The sequence below is a fragment of the Mastacembelus armatus genome, chromosome 4, assembly GCF_900324485.2.
Source record: "Mastacembelus armatus chromosome 4, fMasArm1.2, whole genome shotgun sequence".
In the NCBI taxonomy this organism is placed as follows: Eukaryota; Metazoa; Chordata; class Actinopteri; order Synbranchiformes; family Mastacembelidae; genus Mastacembelus; species Mastacembelus armatus.
The window spans coordinates 6152167-6173787 of record NC_046636.1 but is presented as its reverse complement, the minus strand read 5'-3'; the positions used below and the strand labels follow the sequence as shown (position 1 = coordinate 6173787).

The following is a 21621-nucleotide window of genomic DNA, read 5'->3' as shown; positions in this document are numbered from 1 at the left end:
TGTCACTTGCTGCTGAAGGAGGCATAACAACAACTAGAGCAGAGAAAGAAAGACAGAAAAGAAGAATGACAGCCATCCAGCCGGTAGGGAGGCTGTATGACTTTTTCTGAGTGGAGTGTTAGAGAGAGAAAGGGAGCAGGGACAGATGGAGACACACAACACTCTCTGCCAAATCCCCTCTCATTCTGTCTGCCCAAATATCCATACCCATTCTCATCACTTCCACCTCCCTGCCTCCCCCAGTTACAGCTCACTGTCAATGCTGTACTCATCCATCTACTCATTATGCATCTATCCATCACTTTTATTCAATCCCCATCCCTCATTCTCACATTTTTGGCCATTAACACAATTGGGAACAGGCAGACCCACATCCATCTATCTATCATCATATTTCTGAACTTGTATCTCTACATAGTTTGTCTGTGTTGTGTTTCAGTACCTGTGTGTAGGCCTGGTTATATTGGGTATAGTCAGTGGAGGTGTCGGTGCTATATGGAGCAGTTGTTGTAGCTGCAGCACTGTGGGAGAAGGAGCTGGAGCCCTGGGAGACGACTGGAGCTACTGAGCCTCCATACACTCCGGAGGCAGGCTGCCCTCCCTGAGCTTTACTTCCCATGGAACCTGAAGAACCGTGAAGGGGACACCGTGAGTTAGATAACGTTGCGGATAATCAGACGAATACAGGAAGTAAAACTGCATAATATCACAAAAGAACATTCCAACATAAACCTCTCTTTTGAATATCACATACACAAAACTTGTACCATGTTCATTTGGCTCTGAAGTTTCTAGCTCGCTCTTTCATGAAGGAAAGCAGCTGTACTCATCTTTAATTAACAACAGTTAACCACGCCTGCAGTATAATCCCCTTCTCAGAGGTTTATCTCTGTGTACAGCATGTACCAAACAATCCTTGCACAGCCAAGCTCTGGAGTTGTGGTGTTAAACACACTAAAACAAAAAACACTCTTATTTGCTTTTGATTGATACTGCTCTAGTGTATCCAGTGCCAATTATAAAGCTACATCGGTTGGTTAGCTTAATTTGGCACAAGGACATGAAATGGCAGTTGGGGGGAGTGGGGGGACAGCTAGCCTGACTTTATTCAAATTAAAAAAAAAAAAAAAAAAAGATTGAACAGCTCCTCTAAAGCTCACTAACTGACATGTCAACTCCTGTGTGTGATCCATTCAAAATAAAAATGGTTCCATGGGGGTTTTGAGCAGGGTAAGCACAGTAACTTCAAGGAGTCTGGTTGTTAGCATAAGGCTGAATTTGAGTATTATTCAAAATGTCAGAGGTTCCTGCAGATATTTGATGCAATGCAAATAATGTGATCTCTTTGTCTACATGTCTTAACATACTACACTATGGAAATTATATAGCATTATTCTGCTAATTGGACAAAAGTGCTAGAAGAGCAATCTTCACATAGCTGATTTACAGAAAGTGAATCTCTACTGTTACACTGTGTGAGTGTGTATGTTTACCTTGCAGGACCACCCCTGGCATTACACTGGCCAGATTTAAATAAGGATTAGAGGGGAGTCTGACTTCTTTAGGAGGATCACCCAACAGTGAACTCTGACCACTGCTAACCTGAAGACAGAGAGGATTAAAATGTATTATTCACAGAAACACTAAGAAATCGGCCAAAGAAAACTAACATTTGGTAAATTGTGAGGGTTTTTAACTGATGACTTTATCACAACTCTAATCACTGGTCTGATGGTCCTACAACCTCAGATCCACCTTCTTAGCTTTGATTTGGATTGTACCTGTCAGCTGCACTGCTGCGAAAGCAAATTTCACTTCAGCGTACCAACTTCAGCATAAGGTTTCAAAGTTGTAAAGATTTTGATGTACTGCTGAAAAGCTGACAAGGCTGTGGAAACCTGGGAGAATTGTTCTCTCTGTTAATTACACTTTCCGCTCCATTAGAGAAACTTTGGAGAACACAGCACTGGGACTGGAATCAGTTCCCTGAAGAACTTTAGCGCTGTGATTATCTCAGTACACTGACTTTTTATGGATGATGATGTTAGCTTTAGTGCTTTATTTAAACCAGGCCTAGTCAAGGAGATGTAGGCAGGCACAAATGCAGTCAGGTATTCAAACTAAGCAGAACGACACAGGTAAACAGACAGGGGCTGAAAGAGGTAGTTGGGCAGGCAGGTAGGCAGACAGTAGGTCTCACTCTGTATCTGTAAATAGAGAGGCAGAAGTGCCTTATGGAAATGTCCTAAAGGAAAATGTCCTGAGGGACTAAGACTTTTAATTCATACACACATTCAATGTGTTTCTTTGTGTGTTTTGAAAGAGTAAGGAAAGTAGATAGTGTAGGACTACAACTCACAATTACATATATAAATGACTCCATTAATGAATTGATGGTGTTGACAGTTTAAATAACATTTACATAACAAAAAGCACCTCAGCTAATGTATAATGTAGGAATCAAACAATGTCTTTATCTGCTCCCATTCAAACTGTAATTCAGCTCAAGCTAACTAGCTTGCTACACTATAGACATTAGCAACCAAGTGTTGGTTTCAACAGGAAGAAACATTAAGTACACTTGTTTGTGCAGTACAGATGAAATACAAATAATAAACATTCATGAGTAGTACATCTACTGGGTAGAATTTCCACACTGCATAGAAGCCTTTCAGTAAACAAACACATCATTAGCTGGTGAAGTCTAACTTTTGACATGGCACATGTGGCCCTGGTCTTTTAGTGAAATAACCAGGGGCATATTTAATGATAATTCATAATAATGAAGAGATTGTCAAAGTAATTGTCAATTAATTTTTGCCAAACAGAGAAATCCAGAGAGAGATAAAGGCACATAGAAAGATCCAGAGGTGACAAAGAAAAATGCAGCTGTGGAAGTGAGGTGAGATTGGGGTTAAATTGCCCGGTGTTGGGATGTATGGGATGTAATGCTGTGCTCACCATGCTGGTCAGTGGGCAGCCATCTGAGCTGTTGTGCTGGCCTGCTGTATAAACTCCTCCAGGAGGTTTAGGGGGAGGTGGGCCAAGGCCTGAGTTACTTATACCCAAGGAATAGCTCTGTCCATGCAGTTGGGAGCTCACCATCGTCCCTGGAGGAGCAGGCTGCCTGTCGCAGGAGGTGGAGGAAGATGTAGTCAAGGAAGAAGAGGAAGAAGCAGAAGGGGTTGTGGAGATAGAGTGGGTGCTGTTTTGTTCTCCTGCTCCAGCTCGACCCTGGAGGTACGGCATCACACCTGCTGCTGACACCACTACTGTGGCATTGTGTGTCGATGCGGGCACCGACTCCTGGCCCAACTCTGCAAAAGAAAAGAGGGTGAGAGGGACCAGTGAAGAGAGGAGAGGACAAGAAAGTAGGAAAAGAAAATGACTGAGGAGAGCAAAGAAAAAAGAAAAACTAAGAAAAGGAAATTAAAGAATATGGAAGGAATTACAAAAATGGATGGAGAGGCAAGGTGAAAGTAAAGAAAAGATAGAAGTAAGCAAAGATAAGGAAAGGATGTAGAGGAAAAAGAAAGCAAAGGAAAAAAGAATGAAAACATAGGAAAGACAAAATGCAGCAAAGGAAAACAACATAAAGGAAATGAAATGTAAGGAAATGAAAGTAAGGTGAGGAGCGATGCCAGATAAACACATGAAATGGCTTTTACAGATGACCATCAGTGTGTCTGTCTCCTCTGGACAGAGACAAATCACTCAGACGGCTGGAAACTAAGAGCCCGGCCAACCGCCTCTGTAGAGCCAGTTGTACTATTTGAGAATGGGTTTCCTGCCCATACATCATCACTTGGCGTGTTTATTTACAGCCCAGCACTTTGCTCCACACTCCCAATATTTCTCTCACTCCAAAGTCTAATCAACACAAATAGGTACAAAACAGGCATATACACAAGCACAAAAACATACAGACATAAAAGCTGAAATACACAATTTAAAAGAAGCGCATATGCATTAACAGTGAGCTCTCACACACACACACACACACACACACACACACACACACACACACACACACACACACACACACACAATCACACTTACTATAAATCCAATATTGCAGTGACAAATGGCCTCTACAGCACAATAAAAGAATCAGCTCTAACAAGCCTTAAGCTAACAATTGCAGAAGACACATGCACTGATAAAAGCCTCACATTACAGACACACAAAATTGCAAACTCGTACACAAAATCAATGAGGAACAAACACACAAATGTTTGTGCACACACAGTGTGATATATAATTTCCATTTAAAACAACAGCTTTTCTCAGCTGGAGATTTGAATTGTAAATGCACTGCAGTTTCCTGGGAACATGTAGAGTAAAGCATGACAGGCACATTCAGGAATCTACACAGACAACCCTGACACCTGACATTAACATTATGATTGAAGGTTATTTACATATCACACGTCACCCTTTTCTTCTGGGTTTACATCCTGTTCCCAGTTGTTCCACATCAAACAGAAGGAGCATGTCCTTTTTATGACTGACAAATACCTGAGAAAATACAAATTCCCTTTGGCATTTTAAGGGATGTGCACTCCACTGTTTAAAACAGGTTGCCTTATTTTGGGTTTAGGCACACTTTTTATAGCAAAATGTTCTGTGATGGGATTGAAATGATATGCCTGTATAGCTTGTTTATGTTAACTAACATGATATTGGCTCTGAGTTTAAGAACATTCAACAAAAAGGAAGCTAAGATTTAGCAATGAGGGTAAATCTGAAAAGGTCTATTTTTGGTGCATCCCTCAGCTTTACTCTAACAACAAAAATATTTTCATTTGTGTGGTCAAAACAGTGTATGCTCTGCTCTCATACCTAGAGTCAACCTAAGTGTGCTTCTATTATAAAATGTTTTCAACGATTTTACTTGAAAAGCAATATTTTTAGTTAACCTAAACCTAATCCATTTTAACATACACTCATTTTAAACTATTAACACACTACAAGATGAGACACAGTAGCAGTCAAAATTTTGGACATATCATTGGGCCAAATCATTTGACACTGGCATGGTATGGAAACGACCCTGCTCACCTGTAGGGGAGTCTCCCAGGAGGCCTTTCCCTAGTGGCATGAGGCCTGGGGGCCGCAGAGACAAAGCTTTCTGCATCAGCAGTCTGGACGGGTCACCAAGCAAACTGGAGACCTGAGGAGGCAAAAGAAGAACAGAACAGAAGGAAGTAAAAAGACAGACGTCATTAATGCAACTCATGAAATGTGTAGCTCTGTCTGTGGAAATGAGAATTCATACAACATACTACATTACAGATGTGAAAAACAACATGTACTACAGAGGAAAAGAACTGCACTAAAGTTCTAGGCCTTCCAAAGATCAGGGTGGTGGGGGGGGGGGTCTCTGGATTCTGAATTGTTCATATCCAGTTTCTAAGACAACATCAAAAATTCAAAACAGCAGCTACTGTGACTTTTACTTTCACTTCAGCAATTAAAGAAAAACACTGCAGACATTTTAAAAGAAAATATGCAAATGAAAATATGGTAGTAAATGTTAATACACTCTTAAACCAGATAAAAAAACAATTAGGTTGCATGATTTTGAGGTTGTTTAGTTTCATTATCCATTAAGTGCTGAAGCTGAAAATGTAAGAGCACATGGCCACAACTATGTTTCACCCTCACCACTAGCCTATGTAAATTATCACACACACACACACACACACACACACACAGGTGGCTTACACTGCTGATACGTTTGTCTTTGATGTGAAGAAGCTGTTGCTGTGCCAGCTGCATATGCAAGAGGTTCTGGAGGACTAGTCCATTACCAAGCATAGCATTCTGCAAGGTAAAGTGAAATAGGCATAACTATTACACACTAAACACACCAACTCACTCACACACACACACCCCAACTCACTCACACACACGCTTATGTTTTTGTCACCTGGTGTGCTTTTCCCAGTGTGAGTAGAGCTGTGGTGAGAGGAGGTCTGAGGAACGGCAGACTGGTGTGACGCCCATACTTCCCTAAAAACAGAGAAAACAAAAACATCAATCACTGCCTCTATTTGTGATTTTCCCTTTTAAATCTTGCTAACACAATCCATCATTATCTCAACAGGCACATGAAGGCAGAATTATTAGTTGGACGATCCATTAGTCATCTGCAGCACATTTCAAGCAATCATGCAGCCTTCTGTTTTACAACAAGCTAAAATAAAGCAACATCGAATTATCATGGTGGCACAGAGTAAAAACTGCCTCCCTCAACTTTTTCAAAGTTTACATTTAAATTTTATCTTGAAGACGTCATTGAAAAAAAAGCTCCATCAAACAAACCAAAACCAATACAGAAAAGAAAAGCAAGAATTTCTAAATTTAAAGTCTGTCTTTATCTTGTGTCAATGCTAGTTTTCTCAAAACTATATAAAAGCAGCCTCTAGCTTCTGCATGTCACTGGCTGTTTTTCAGACACTAATTGTGTCTCTAAGATGCAAAACTTCAGATATTGTACAGTGCACCGATGAGGCTGTAATAAACAGGAATTCAAGGTAATATATAAAAAAACTTATATAGGTTTCTTGCTTACTATATTAATTACTGCTACTGTATTTACTTAGACATGGGTTTAATTTTACAGTTAGTCTATACTTTTGTGAATGCATTTTATGTTATTTTGTTAGTAATGAAACTTTAAAATACCTTTGTTCCACCTGTGTTTATATTTCAGTGTGTTCTGATTTGTAATCATAATTATGAATTTGTTTTCCAATACTTTTTCAGTTTAACAACTGCTTTGAGTAAAAACCTCAAAGGCCAACTCCTGTTTGTAAGCTTTAATTGGTAGTGTGTTTAGCTCACTGCATAGCTGTGATAAAGGCAAACTGGTTTGTGAGAAATTAATAAAATGGTTACAGTTGTGTGTGCCAGTAATGTAAAATCTTTTCTTTCAGAACAATAAAAAACAGCACCCTTTTTTTCCCCACAGGTGGACATAGAATCATTTTCTTGCCGACAGTCACTGATTAATAGCGTGAACTATTGTTTTAAAGCTAAAGTGTGAAAACCATCAAACAGATAATATTTAATCAAACATTTGTGTATAGCTTTGCCCACATTCACAAACATTTTCTCTGTTCAAGACTGGGGCTGGGGGGGAAAAAAAAAAAAAAAAAAAAAGTCAAGGTGCGTCTCACCTTCAGGCAAGAGCCACCCTACATCTACACACAGTGCACACATCCTTTCTCTGGGTTTTGTGTGTCTGTGTGCTACTTCTCTAAGTCACAAGGCCTCCTCATAATAAATGTAAGCGTCAATGCTAATGGTAGCTTCCTCCAGAATAGGTCCAGAAAGTTTAACATTTAATCAAGGTTCTAATTTTAAACTTTAATTGTGCATGCTCTTCTTTAAAAGAACTCTGCCAACTTCTCTTCTTCCTGTTCTCATTTGTTCTTATGTCACACGATTTCATTTTAATACCTGATTAGCCATTCATCACATAACGAAGCCGTCGCCAAGGTGATTACAGTATATAGGAGGGCCTAACAGGGACAGACTTGGGCAGTGGGTCTCTGATTATCATCTAAGCCCCCCAGGAGTGAAAAGACTACTCAGATTCAGGGCACTAATAAGCCTGAAAATTTTAAGGACTATTTCAAATGTGTGACATACAAAATTTTGATTTCAAATGGACAGAGTATTATTGATTTTACTTTGGCTTTAGCTTGATGTTACCAAGAACATTAAAATCTAAAATGTATGGAGCGCTGTCTTAGATGATTTGACAACATTTAGAGAAAACTTATTTCTATTTTATACACACGTGTTGACTCGACATGTCTCAGTGAAACTTGTTTATTTGGGTGCAGAGTAAGTCTTGTGCTAGATAACATGACAATGAGGCCTATAAAAAGCTTTATTTATTCTAAGTCCAAATATCCACTGTTTCATAATCCGTCCATAACTGGAACCAGAAAATCAGATAAAGGTGAGGGATGAGTTGAATAAAATAAATAATGGGTTTTTGCTAAGATTAACACCTGTCCATTATGAGTCATTCATATTCACTTTTGTTAATTACATTCTGTGGATTTTAGGACTGTGAGACATGAACATACTCCTAATTGCAGGGTGTATTAATTGATGTCTGTATATCATAAAACCTCTGGGGTTTTAGGATTTTAAATTTGGTAAATGACCTGTTCTAGAGTCATACCTCCTCTTTTTCCAGTGTGGTATGGTCTCATGAGGATCTGCAGGGCAGCAGGGTTGGTCATACTGGTTAACAGCTGGGCCAGGTTTGGTTCTGGTAGCAGACCTTTCCTATTACTCAGAATCTGAAGAGAAAAGAAATACACAAGTTTGAGGAAGAAAAGTGGGACTATGTGTATGAGTGCCTTAAGTGTCTAATGTACAGTATGTGTTTTGATCTTGTCATTAGGATCCCCTGATGGCTGCAGTAATCATTACACTAGGTTACATCATCAGATTATGTCTGCAATGTCAGCAGAAGGTAGCGAACCTACGAGACAAAAGAAAAGAAAAAAGCAAGTAAGAAGGAAAGGGACAGAGCAGAAAATGAGCAGCAGGGGGAAAGGGACAGGGAAAGACATGTAAAACAAGGCAGAAGCAGAAAACCGGAGAAACAGTAGGGCCCATGTTTTATACACTTTAATCAACATCAGCATGTCTGTTTGATGCCGAATATGTCAGCTTGGAAAAAAAACCTCAGCTATTTATCTATATCGTGTTGTAGTCTTGTGGGTGCTATAGACTGTTAAATTAATACTGTTGTCACATAAGTAGGAAGAGGAAAATGTGTCTGCACCAGTGGCACTTCTGTTATGAAACTACTATATACTTTCTAAAGTCTACAGTTTGTTCAGCACTACTGTTTGATTCAGTTAGTGTTTCTGTTCTATTGTATTCTATTGCACCTTAGTTATGTCTGTTATTGTGCTCTTAGTACACATACCTTTAGAAGCATACCCTGTGTGCTTCCCCCGTCACAAGTAAACCTTTTATTTCATTGACATAAGCTGAATTTCCTGGAACTAAACAGATTTTTGCTGACTTGTTCTTAAGTGAAAGCCATACTGCAAGCATATTGGCAAATCAGAATTCAATCACTCATTACATTGTGGAAATTTAATGCAACAGACTCAAATGAAAACCTATTAAATTAGACTGCATCAAATCAAATGGAGCAGCCTTTGCTATGGTAGATTCTCCTCAGCACAGACAGTGTGGCAGCAGTATTCACTGGATAGCCCAAAGACATGGCTATTTAAAACAACATTAGCAAGACGGTGATATTTCCTCCTCGCTTGCCCCTGAAATACAGCATGACTTTATTTCAAGTCAACCTAGTTTCCTCCCAGTCACAACTTGACAAGAGAGCAATACTGACAGGGATGGAGTGGGTTTGACTCCAGCCTGTCAGCAATAAAGGAACAGAAGAGTTTGGTGCATATATACAGTATGTGCGTCTGCACGTTACAGCAATAAGAAGTGCCGTTTTTGTGTGTGCATATGTGTCCTGGTGTTAACCAAGGCCAGTTGTAGCTGACAGCATCTTTCAATGGAAGAGAAAGAGGAGGAGGACAGGAGGAGGAGGAGAGCTCTCTCATTTCTCTTCTTAAGGCTGGAGAAAATGTCAGCATGTATCAGTGCGTTTTGCTACTGGCACAAATTACACACACACACACACACACACACACACACACACACACACACACCAGGGATGTAAGGAAGCTGCGAAGACGGGAAGGCGAGAAGTATCGCGTAAGGAGAAAGATGGAGGGAGAAGGAGGGAGGAGGAGGCCATCTGGTCTGGCGTTCACACTCACATTCACTAACTGGAGAAACGAGAGAACTGCCTCAGAGGAGAAGTGTAGCCAGGAGTAGGTCTTGATGTCTTTCTGAAGATTTGATGTTTCTTTTACCAGATGCTCACATTCACTGCAATAATCTTAACTGAGCCCCAGGGTGCTAATGTAACCTCAGAGTCCTCTCAGCTTAGATGCTGTCTGTCACACCACCTCTCCCTTCTCTAATGTCTTTCTTAATCAATCCCCTTTTCTTTCGGAGTTTATGCCTGTATACTTCCTCGTCTCCTTTTTCTTCCTCTGCTAATTTATTCAGAAATACGTTTCTCAATGTCTTTTCATATGACTTGTTGCAGTTCAGACTGGTGACCATTACTGCAGTCATTTTTAACCGATGCATCTCATAGCTACAACCTACAAAAATGGTAATAGCACTTTTAAATTCAAGAATAAGGAAATTACCAGCAAGTTTTACATTTAAAGTTATGTAAAGTAATGGATTTGGTTGGAGTACTTTTAATTTCAACACTCCATAAGCTCAGCTAGTGTAACTTAAAATATTTATCATCATATGTGAATTAAACAGCACAGTGGTAATAGTTTTCTACCACCTGAGTAACAAACCATAAACCTCCAATTCATGTGAAACTATAACTGAAAACTTCCTTCTGACAGATGAAACTGTGAGACTTTAGGCTGTTCAAGGAAAAACTGTGCAACACGTTTCGCAGAAACTTACTGACACTGAAGGTAATATGAAAAGGTCATATTAAAAAAGAAAATTTACGAAATACATATATTGCATGGTATGTACTGTACTGGCTTGTATGCAATAGCCACTAGATAAAGCAGCATCTGAAGAGAGAGCGAGTGTAAATAGGTATACTAGCTACAGTATACTCGACGTGTACTGCTGATGGCATTTTAACTTTCTGAAACGCAAGCAGACAAAGTACTACTATTGAACCAGTGTTTGCTGCTCTTCTGAACAGAAACATGCACAAACCAAAAGTTACAGACAGAAGAAAATTTGAAGAGTAAGGAATGCAACAGCCAAACAATATATACACACTTACAGTGCATATATTTAGACTATATAATCACAATATTTGAGCCAATAAAGCAGTATTAGAAAATCTGAAGTCACCAGCTACCTTTTCTCTCTCACTCCCTGAAATTAACAAGAAAACAAGGCAGTGCATATTTGATTTTGACTGCAAAAACATTAAGACTGGAGCTACAATGTTTCTTTCACTCTTATGTATAAATTCTATAATTCTGTGTACACTGTTGTATCCATGTACCTATGAAAGGTACTAGTATAGTACTGTTCTTTTGCTGACTGATTGGAACTCAGTCTATACAGCTTGTGTGTGGAAGTTGGCTGGTGTGTATCTATTTCAATATTAGTATGTGTGTTTGTATGAGTGTCCCACTGTGTTGCAGGCTGTGAGTTTGGTTTATTTCAGGCAGCAGGAGACAGTGGAGGAGCCCAATCAGTCTATAGAACTATAATTATCATGTCAGTGCCTCTCTGCTACCACAGCACAGTGTAGGAGGGATACCAGAGCTACAAAGACTATTTCAGCCTGAGGGTGCTCATGCGTGTGCACCATGTCAAACATCAGTATATATGAACACTGGATATGCAATAACCAGTGCTGCCTGGTAGTGCTGGCTTCACAATTACATGTATCTGTGAGCATGTCTGCTTGTACCTGTGATTACACACAGCATATACCTGATAAGTGCACTGATGTCTGAGATAAGAGGAAATGTACAGGGTTTAAATTACCTTTCTATTACATTTCTCTCTGAAGTGAGTGGGGTATTAAAGTCATGTTGCGCTGCTCTTCTGTCACTTGGTTGTCATGCCAGATGCCATGTTTCTCAGCTCTACTATAATTGCAGCAATCACTTCCAGTTTCTATTGTCACTGCAGTGTCATTGTTCATACAGCATCCACCTGTAGGCTCTAAAGGCTGGTTTACCCTAGAAAATAGCTATTTTATTGTCTAATCACAGAAACTATATTCTACATTTACATAATCCATTCTTTGAGAGTTGGCTAACTACAATTTATAAAAGTGTTTTAGCAAGTTATAACAAAGGGCAAAGAAGTTTACTTCAGACAGATTCTGTAACATAAGCAGGTGGATGGGTAATGATTCCATCTGTCTTATAATCCTGAATATTCATTATGATATAACCTGATATCCTCAGCTGAGAGTACATTCTTGACATGCTAACAGAGGATTTGCATGAATGTCAGAATGTCATGTACCATTATACCCTAATGTGTTGGTGGGTATGTGTAGTATACCTGCCTGTAATGTGGTGGACTGTCCCACTCTTGCTCGCGTCATACTCACCATACCCTGGGCGGCGATGAGTGCAGCCAGAGTGCTTCTCCCTGAGGTGCCGGGGGTACAGAGTGACAGACGGACCTCCTGTCCACCCACCAATGTTCGGTCCATTTCTATCAGCACAGCTTCTGCCTGTTCTGCGCTCTCATACTCAACCACACCAAAGCCCCGGACCGGGCTGCCCTCATCCTGAGCAAGCTGGAAGACAGAAAGAAATGATTAATGATTAATAATGTATGAGAACAAACTTTTTATTAAGAGGTAGAGTGTTTTATAAAGAGTGTAGATAGTTTTTAATAGCATGGAATGGCATTTTAAATCTGAAACTCTAAACAGCACAAATCATGTGACAAGTCACCAGTAAACATTATGCTAAAATACATATCAATTAGTGAACAAAGAGCAGAGATCCAAAACTTAAATCTCACAAAAAAGAAAAAAGTTACTACACCATATTTGTTGACAAGACAGTGTTATTGTAAGCAAAATCTTTGGCATGGAAGTAAAAGCTGGAAAGTGAGTTTTCAAAGTCACAATATCAGCACCCATAGGAATAACTGGTACTGCTCATCTATACTCAACGCCTCAGATATACACACACAATGTATTTTCTTCTCCAGGGTAGGTAACACATTTATTGGCTATTTTGTTTAACCAATAACATTATTTATGGTTGTACAGCAGCTCTACCTAGGAGAAAAAAAATAATAATTGAACCTCTACTGTTTCATACAGTAACTTCATTGTTTGATCCATAGCTTGCTGTGTGTCACTGGTGGACAGAATAATCACTTCTTGTGCTTTCAGTTAATCTTTTTATTACTAGGGTTACATTCATGTAATTATTACTGTTATTCACAGTTTCTCACCTTTTTAAATGTCTAATTAGAATAAAAAAATAATTGTGCTTGATGTGTGTGTATGATGATATATTATTTTTCCAAGGATGCTTTTGTCTTTCACAGAAAAAAAAAAAGACCAAATCTGTGACACCGTACATTTTTCTGTGTAGAATCTTTGTGTGTCAGAAATTTCAAATGCAACACGAACACACTACTGGCACTGCCTTATATTGGAAGGTCTATGATGGGTTTTCTTGAACAAGTGTTGAATCTTAGCAAAAATCAGATAAATCTTTACAAGAGCCCTTAGGACTGATTAAATGACAATAAAACCTGTCTACTCCCCGTTTTCTCCATTCAGACCTCACCAGTTATTTGCAGGAATAAATAGTATATAAACCAGCAGAGGTTTTACTGCCAGCAGCTGTTTTAATGAATTGAATGAGTCGTAGAGTGCATTTTTTCTTCATTATACAAGATGAAAGGTACTCACTGATAATGCTAATTATCTAATATAAGCTGACTGCTGCTCAGTAGAAGGTGCCTTTTTATACTAAAGAGGATAAAATGCCTGAAAATATAACTTTCATTTATTCTGTTTATTAATAAATCATCGGGGGAAGCAAAGGAAGGCTCTATAAACATCCTCCTTTCTATTTCAGCACCATGTTCCATCTTGGAGCAGTAATAACCATTTATCCTGAAAGTTGACTAGTAGGGCATTTTATATGTTTGGATTGAAATGGATGTACAATTGCATCCAGACCAAGCTATCCACACAGTCGAGGTTACCATGGTGATGCACTTTGAAGCTCCAGGGCCAGCACCAAGTCCAAACCTGCTAAACCAGCTGCTGATGACCCAATTTACTTTTATACTATCAAATATATTTATCAAAAGTTCATTCACACAAACAAACAAACCACAAAGAGCTTAAAGTATTAATGTGTATGTATGTGACGAACACTGTGGGACACATCACTGTGTGCTGTTTTGGAAGTAAAAGAGTTTGTCTCAGCTCCTTCTGACAATAAGGATAGATAAAAGATGACATGATGTAAGAACTACATGCTCTTACTCTTTCTGTAATGTTGCAGGTAATAACCATCCACTTCCAAACACGTACGCACACACAAACTTGCATGCATTCATGCGTGCAGAGACGACCACAAACTTCCCTATAAGAGTACTGCTGACCAGTAACATTTTCTCAGAAGATTCCAGACTTCTGTGTCAAGAAGGTTCAGTCATTTCCAGTGTGAGAGGAGAAGCTAAATAATGCAGGCAGTGTAATAGCTTAAAGCTAATGGATGATATTGCATAAAGGCAATGACTAAGAGCTAATGGCTAAAACACACTACTTAACCCACTTTTAGTACTGGATATCAGTAGTGCTCGATTTATTGGCCTTTTCCAAGGATGGGGCAACTGTTTAACCCTAATGATCATTTGTGTTGATAAGTCCTCCTCACATGAAACCTGTGTTTGTTCTAAACTGTGCAGAGTGATGTGTGCAATTTACAGTGTTTTCACATTCACCTGTGAAGGGCCAAGGTTTCTCTGCGATCAGAGTATGTCCAAGTTAAAGACGTATTACTTAAAGCACAACTTTATGTCATCACGACTGATGTCCAAAATGTCCAACTACTGTATTGTTCAAAATGAAAACTTACATAACATAAAGAAACTGAATATGAACTTTACATTTAAGTAGGAGACATCTTACAGTTGAACCGACATATATGGACAGTTCATAAGTACACTAGGGTCAGAGCTACAGAACCATTTAAAGTAGCAGTTATTTTTTGGTTCATAAAATACCACAAAAAATACCTACCAATAATCCTAAAGGGATTCAGTTTATTATTATAGAAGACAAAGAAAATAAATATTTGATTTTATCTGAGAAGCAAGCATCCCTTGATTTTTGGACTGGTCTTTAAAAAGATTCAATGAGTTATGAAGGTTTGCTGATAAATTTTCAGATTTTTCCCGTTGCAGTTTTCAGCTCAAGTATACTGTGTGGACCAAGCAAGTAAATAAATAGATTTGTTATAAGAGGATCTGTGATTGCATTAAAATGTAACAGTTACCATACAATCACATGTATATACAACACAATCATATCAAATACTTTTACTGAAAAAATGGACAGATTTACAAGAAAAAAAAAAACGTGGGAGACAAATGTATTTGTACTTTCTCAGCCTGAGCACTGACGCCTATTACCACCATCGCTCAATCAAGTGGCTTTCCACTTCCTCCACCTCTCCTCTCAGTCGTCTGCTGTTCCCTCCAGTCTGAAAGGAGGATGGATGGATAGATGGAAGAAACAAGGGAGGAAAATGGCTGTATGTGTGGAGGAGTAGGTCGATAGGCTATTATCATCAGCATACATTAAGCAAACTGTATGGAAATGACCTGAACCACTTTACCACTTGAGAAATGGATAGATAAATGAATGGATAGATGGAAGAGGGGGAGAGAGTGAGGAGGGGATAGAGATGAAGAGAGGAGGAGGAAAGAGGAATGAAGCAGAATAGTCAGTGATTGATTAAGTGAATGAGGAGTGGAAGAGTGAGAGGGAGGCTATGAGCCAGAAAAGATAGGAGAGGAAACAAAAAACTTGCCGGTCGTTATTTTTGCATGCACACAACAAATTAAACTGGAGTGAAAAAACTGTGAAACATATATACGAATTGGCATTTAAGCCATCCTCAACTTGTGTCTGTGTGTTTGTGTGTGTAGGCCAGACAATGATGCAAAGAATAAGTGAGCCTCTGTATTCGCATTTTAACTCCAACTGCACAAACAACTGAGCTAATTTAAAGTGGGCATGTGTTCACTGTATGTGTGTCTTGTATGAAAACCAGGTGTTGTTTGGTCCCCTCACTAAAAGTACAAAAAATGCATTTCCAAATTGTGCTCCTAAATTGTGTAATGCCCCCAAATTAAATCAAACGAATGAATGAATTTTTTTCAGCTATGATGGGTGGATGGATTTAAAACATCTAATGAAGGTCATAATCACAACTCAATTTCAATTGATTTGGACTGGACCAATTACAGTTCTTTAAACTTCATCCTCTTGTTGTTATGTTTGAAAACATGCCAACAATGTAGTTATACACCATACTGGCCCTAATTTAGCTACTTTCTTCAGTGGTGCAATAAGACTATCATGGGGCTTCTTTGATGATATATGTGCAGTACATGAAATATCATGTAATAGCAAATTAATTAATGCAATATTCTCACATATTGCAGCATTAGTTGAACTAGGTGTAGCATTTAGTATACTAGATTCTAAGATCCAAATATCAGTTGTTACATCATAGTCACTTGACTTGTACTGAAAAACTGCTTGACAAAACATTTCTGCCAAATGGATCTAGTCAAAGTGCAATAGCACTAAAAAGGTAATTTGAGTTTTAGCATAAATAACAATAATAATTTTTTTCTGATGGTCCAAATTGAATACTGAGCAGTGAAAAAAAAAAACGATGAAAATGAAGAGATATTCAGTAAGGTTTGCATGTCTTAAATTTAATTAGGTCAGAGGGCATACTATACCAACCAGTTGTATCTGACAGTTCTTGACCTTAAGTCATGGTCTCCAGTCAAAAGATGCTGACTGAGTAACCGCAGGGCTATCACCCGGAGGAACACACTTGTCAGTTTGCGTATGAACGAGTGTGTGTGTGTGTGTGTGTGTGTGTGTGTGTGTGTGTGTGTGTGTGTGTGTGTGTGTGTGTGTGTGTGTGTGTGAGAGAGAGTTTAAATGGCCATATCAGTTGTCTGAACAAAGTGACGAGGTCAAAAATGTGCTGTCGCTGTGAAGAAAGGTACATGACCTATCACAGTGACAACAGTAAAAATCTTTATGAAGAGAACTGGATAGGTCTGAGGATCTATCACACTGTGCTGGTTTGGGGGCTGACTGTCTGCCAACACCTCTCCCAGCATTACAGTATTCACCATCCCCTATTCCACTGTTGTGTGTCAACAAGCCCCTACTCTTCACGCGCCTTTTGGCAACTTCTGTCAATCCTAAAAAAATGCAATCAATGAAAAATCTGTTTTCTTTCTTAGTTCACATTGGTGCATCTTTCCTAAGTCAAACTCTCAAAGAACTACCTAGTTGTATATTTGCCTGTAAATATTCACCTGTATCATTAGGCCATATACTTCAATTTCGGGACACTTTGGTTACTCCATCTTTAGCGTTTTATAAAATGTTATAAAGAAACCAGCTCAGCCAAGCTCTTTTATGTCCAACTGGCAGGCAATTCTTCTACAAAGCCAAACTGAACGGACAAAAGTGTGATTATTTAGAAGCAAAATAATCTTGTCAAAATAAGATATTATTAGTCCTAATACTGGTTGATCCCAAATGAAATAACTTAAAGTTGAAATTTACCAAACAAATATTCATTGGGGATGCAAGTGAACGATGCCATTAAACTAACCTAATCTTCTTTCTTCGAATAAAACTTTGAAGTTTCACTAAAGGGACATAAATATGTCAAACATCTCAAGAATGTACTTGGAAAGGCTTTAATTAGCTGTGCAACAATGAATGCAGATGATTGTTTTTCAGTTACACACATTACATATTTAAAATTAGCTTTTTTCTGTAGATTCTGAATGGACAAATTCCACTGCCTACACTTTCTGAATAATATAAAACTCATTTGTGTTTGCCTCTCACAGCTTCATTGGTTCATTTTCAAAAATTGTGTTTTACCCATCAATCTGTTCCTATTTCATGAACTGCTTTACAATCCATCCCAGCATCCTTAGTCTTTCTGTTTGTACATAAATTCAGAATGATTTCTCATATATATGTATATAGGTTCATCCCAACTGGTAATTCACCACTCACCTGGCTGGTGTACTGATCAAATGCATTTTTTTGTGCATCCTAATTTTAATGTAAATGTGAGTTCTCAGCCATCATTGTTGGGATTCTATTGCAAATATGTCAGTAATGTTCTTACTATGAGGGACACTCTAGACTATTCCACTCCAGCTCTCCATCTCTCCTCATCTCCCTCCATTCTAGTATTAGGCCTGACGTTGTCAGCCCTCTCCTCAGTCACTCCATCTTCTCTCTAATAGGTCTGGCATTCTCATCTTGTTCCTCCCTCCTCCCTATCCCTTCTTACTGTCTCCATCCTGCTGTCCTTCCCTCTAATGTGGTTGACATTCTTTACTCTCTGCTCCCTCCATCTCCCCTGGCTAACTCAAGCTAAAGTGGTGCCTGAAGGGCCCTTTTGTGGGTAGCAGAATTATAGTGCTCTGGGCCAGTGTCACAGGTTAAGTGCAATCTGAAATGAGAAAAGTGACAGCACTGAGTTCTACATGTGTACACGAAGGATGAAGAAACCTCATGTATGACAGACTGTAAAAAGTCATAATCTAGGATGAGTTATTTAACTAAAAAAAAAAGAAAAAGAAAAGAACAACTTTATCATTATTTTAACAACTAGAAGCAATACATCTCTAAGAATGATGTTCATACAGTAGCTGAGACTGACCGTGAATCTGCGTGGAATTTGACAAGCAGAAATACCAGCAAAAATAAAGCAGGTGCTTTTTAGAGCAGAGTGACAATAGAAAGGGTAAAAGAAAGGAGTTGGGCGGTGATGAATTTGCACATCATTGAACTGGGGAGACTGTAATTATCGGGTCAACGCTGTAAAAACCTAGGCCTCCAGCAGCCACAAAAGTATCTTTTTAATGGTGAAAAACACTAAACCACGGAAATACCATATATAGATGTGTTTAGTACTTAAAGCAGGGCTGTTGCAAAGGGACTAATGTTTCCACACCACGTTATCATTTTAGAGCAGTGGAATCAAGAATACCCCCGTAGACTCTCACAGACACAAATTCACAAACTGGCCAGTGGCTGGAAGCTAAACAGCATCAGCCCCAGCACCACAAATGAAATAACTTCAATACAATCATCCACAGCTGTGCTAGGTTTGCTAGCACCTCTTGCCACTGCAAAGAGCAACATCCTCTAAATAAAAAAAAAAAAAAAAAAAAAAATGTATATGTTATGTATAGTACAATTATATATTTTTGAGCTTAGTTTGTTATTAGCAATTCAATTATGAAAAATTCATACATAAAAAGACAATGCTTTCCATAGACTGACCATAAATGCCACCCCTACACTGTTTGGGAATTTTATCCTAAGAGTCCAACTGTTCTCTCATTTTAGACTTTCATTTTGGAATCATTTACATATTATGTTATGTTATGATAGCAGCTCATATTAAATGTACCAACGTCACAGGACATAAAGTTATGTAATATGTAGATATTCAAATTGTAATACAATATTAGATTGTCTAGATTATGGCTATGACAATAGTGTGATAGTGGCTAATGTTTGTCTTCCTGCTGTTACAGGGAAATATTTTTTCTGAAGATCTCATGTCAGAATTAACTGTATCACCATGTTTTCATTGTATTTGTAAGCCTATTAACAACATTAACACCAAACTAAACTTCAATGGCTTTTCAGTGCGACCCCACACACACAGGAAAATAATACTGTGATCACATGACTAGTCTTTTGAGTGCTACCTTTGCATTGCACCTTGACTATTTCAATGCAAACATGTTGAAGTGCAGTAATACACCATAGGTCAAAGCCTGCTGGCTCTGCAACAGTGAAGCACCATGAGCTCAACACCCACAAAGCTTCATGGGACCACAGTGATGTGGGTGTATTGATTTATATGTGGGAGTGGGGCAGAAGGGTGGAGCTAAAACTGGAAATTCAGATGATGACAAAAACCCATTGTGTGATGTCTAAATGGGCATGTGTGGGTGGAGTGGTTAAAGAGCACGGTGGTAAATAACCCAGGTGAACTGAACATGTAAAAAAGAGAGTAAAGTGGGAGGGTGGGAGATGAAGGGTGTGCAACCTCACCATGGAAACAGTTGCTTAGTGATACTATGAAGTTGGCCAATAGGGACTGCTGACCTCTGAATTTATGTCAGCACTTCTCACCTGGCGTGTTTGATTGATAAAGGTGTGTGTGTGTGTGTGCGTGCGTGCGTGCGTGCGTGCGTGCGTGCGTGCGTGTGTGCGTGCGTGTGTGCGAGAGAGAGGAGGGAATAAGTTCAAAGTGACACCGTTACACTATATACATTATGAAGCACAGATCCTTCACAGGAGTTACACTGGACATCATGAATTTCCGTTCGGGGATTAATAAAGTTTATATCATCTTATCGTCTCATCTCCTTATCAATGAAAGCCATTTTCTCTACAACCCCTGCACTATGAGGCTCTGAGAAAATGTGAAACGTAAACATTGGGTTCACAGCAGAGACATGTTCAATGAGTCGTGGCACCTTAAATACATAATTTTGCTTGTGCAATGTATGAAATGAAAAGCTTCGTCACATTGGTTGTTAGGTTGTTATTAAACTTGCTGAATCGCCTGTCACATCATATGGAGTCTGCCCACTTTCAACACACCATGAAACTTAAAATGAAGGACTTTCTGTACTCTCTCACACACTTGTTTTCATTACTTGAAGGGACCTCACACTGGAAATTAACCCTAGCTGTAACCATACCTACTACATGACAAACCCCAATTTACCTTTACCCTAACCTTAAACTTGATTAGGGTAAAGGGTAAAGCTCTGGACAAAATTCAGTGATTTACATATCCAGCATGACCAGCATTTGGTCCCCACAACGTAACACTAGGCTCATGCATGCATAGAGCAATAGAAACTCACCTGGCAGAAGACAGGTTTGTAGGTTTCAGAGAAGAGCTGGGTCAGTTCTTCGGAGTCACAGAGATCAAGTGGCAGTCGGTCCACACAGAGACACTTGGAGTGCAGGTTTTCCTCCTGACTCAGCTGGTTGACGTCCATCCATTGCACCATCAGTGTACGATCGCCCTGCACAGATTTCTAAGATTAACTTCACACTCCTAATCTTAGATCTTAAACAACCTCTCCATTCTGCATTTATTATAAAGGCAAGATACAATATTGGCAAATGTGGCTTCACCTGCATCTTACATTTTTTCATTCATTGCTTGAGCACATCAACTCTGAGGTCAAATTTAAAGTACTTGTAACCTATTTCAGTGAGATAACATAACAGGGAGACTTTTTTTTCTCCTCCTTTTCATTTTCTTCTCTCCATTTTACAAAATGCATACTAAAGTCAACTGGTAGATCCTGTGTTTGGATTGATTATAAGTCCCACCCTTTATTGCCTCTTTCGGTTAACCACAACTGATGTGAAGCTTCAGCTGAGTATACAACTCAATGTGAGGATGTGACTGAAAACTAAGATGAATCATTTGAGACAGGATAGTCTCCAGTTTTACTCATGATGACGACTAACATTGTCAATATGTAATATGTGTGCTTTGTTATTGGCTGGCAGTCAAAGACATTTAGACCAAGTTGTTTAAGCGGGTACTGCAGCAGAAAATGAATAAAACAAAAATCTTATCTAATCAAGCAAAATCGACAACTTTTCAAGGTATGCAGTATATAGCAAATACAATTTGTAACAGTAACAATACTTTTTATAGGTACTCTGCATAC

The 21621-nt window shown here is 38.9% G+C and overlaps 1 protein-coding gene across 2 annotated transcripts in view; it reads right to left on the bottom strand.

The window, feature by feature from the left end:
• The window catches only part of raver2 (ribonucleoprotein, PTB-binding 2), a 60931-nt gene that overhangs the window by 6009 nt on the left and 33301 nt on the right, over positions 1-21621 (bottom strand). The window contains exons 4-12 of one of the 2 annotated variants that reach the window (XM_026323464.1): positions 20797-20961; positions 12188-12379; positions 8204-8324; positions 5933-6015; positions 5728-5826; positions 5062-5173; positions 2962-3317; positions 1494-1602; positions 443-624 (exon numbers count right to left, since the gene is read on the bottom strand). In XM_026323464.1, the coding sequence (XP_026179249.1) occupies positions 443-624; positions 1494-1602; positions 2962-3317; positions 5062-5173; positions 5728-5826; positions 5933-6015; positions 8204-8324; positions 12188-12379; positions 20797-20961 (1419 nt within the window). The remainder of the gene's footprint in view (positions 1-442; positions 625-1493; positions 1603-2961; positions 3318-5061; positions 5174-5727; positions 5827-5932; positions 6016-8203; positions 8325-12187; positions 12380-20796; positions 20962-21621) is intronic. The other variant, XM_026323465.1, reaches the window with a different exon arrangement.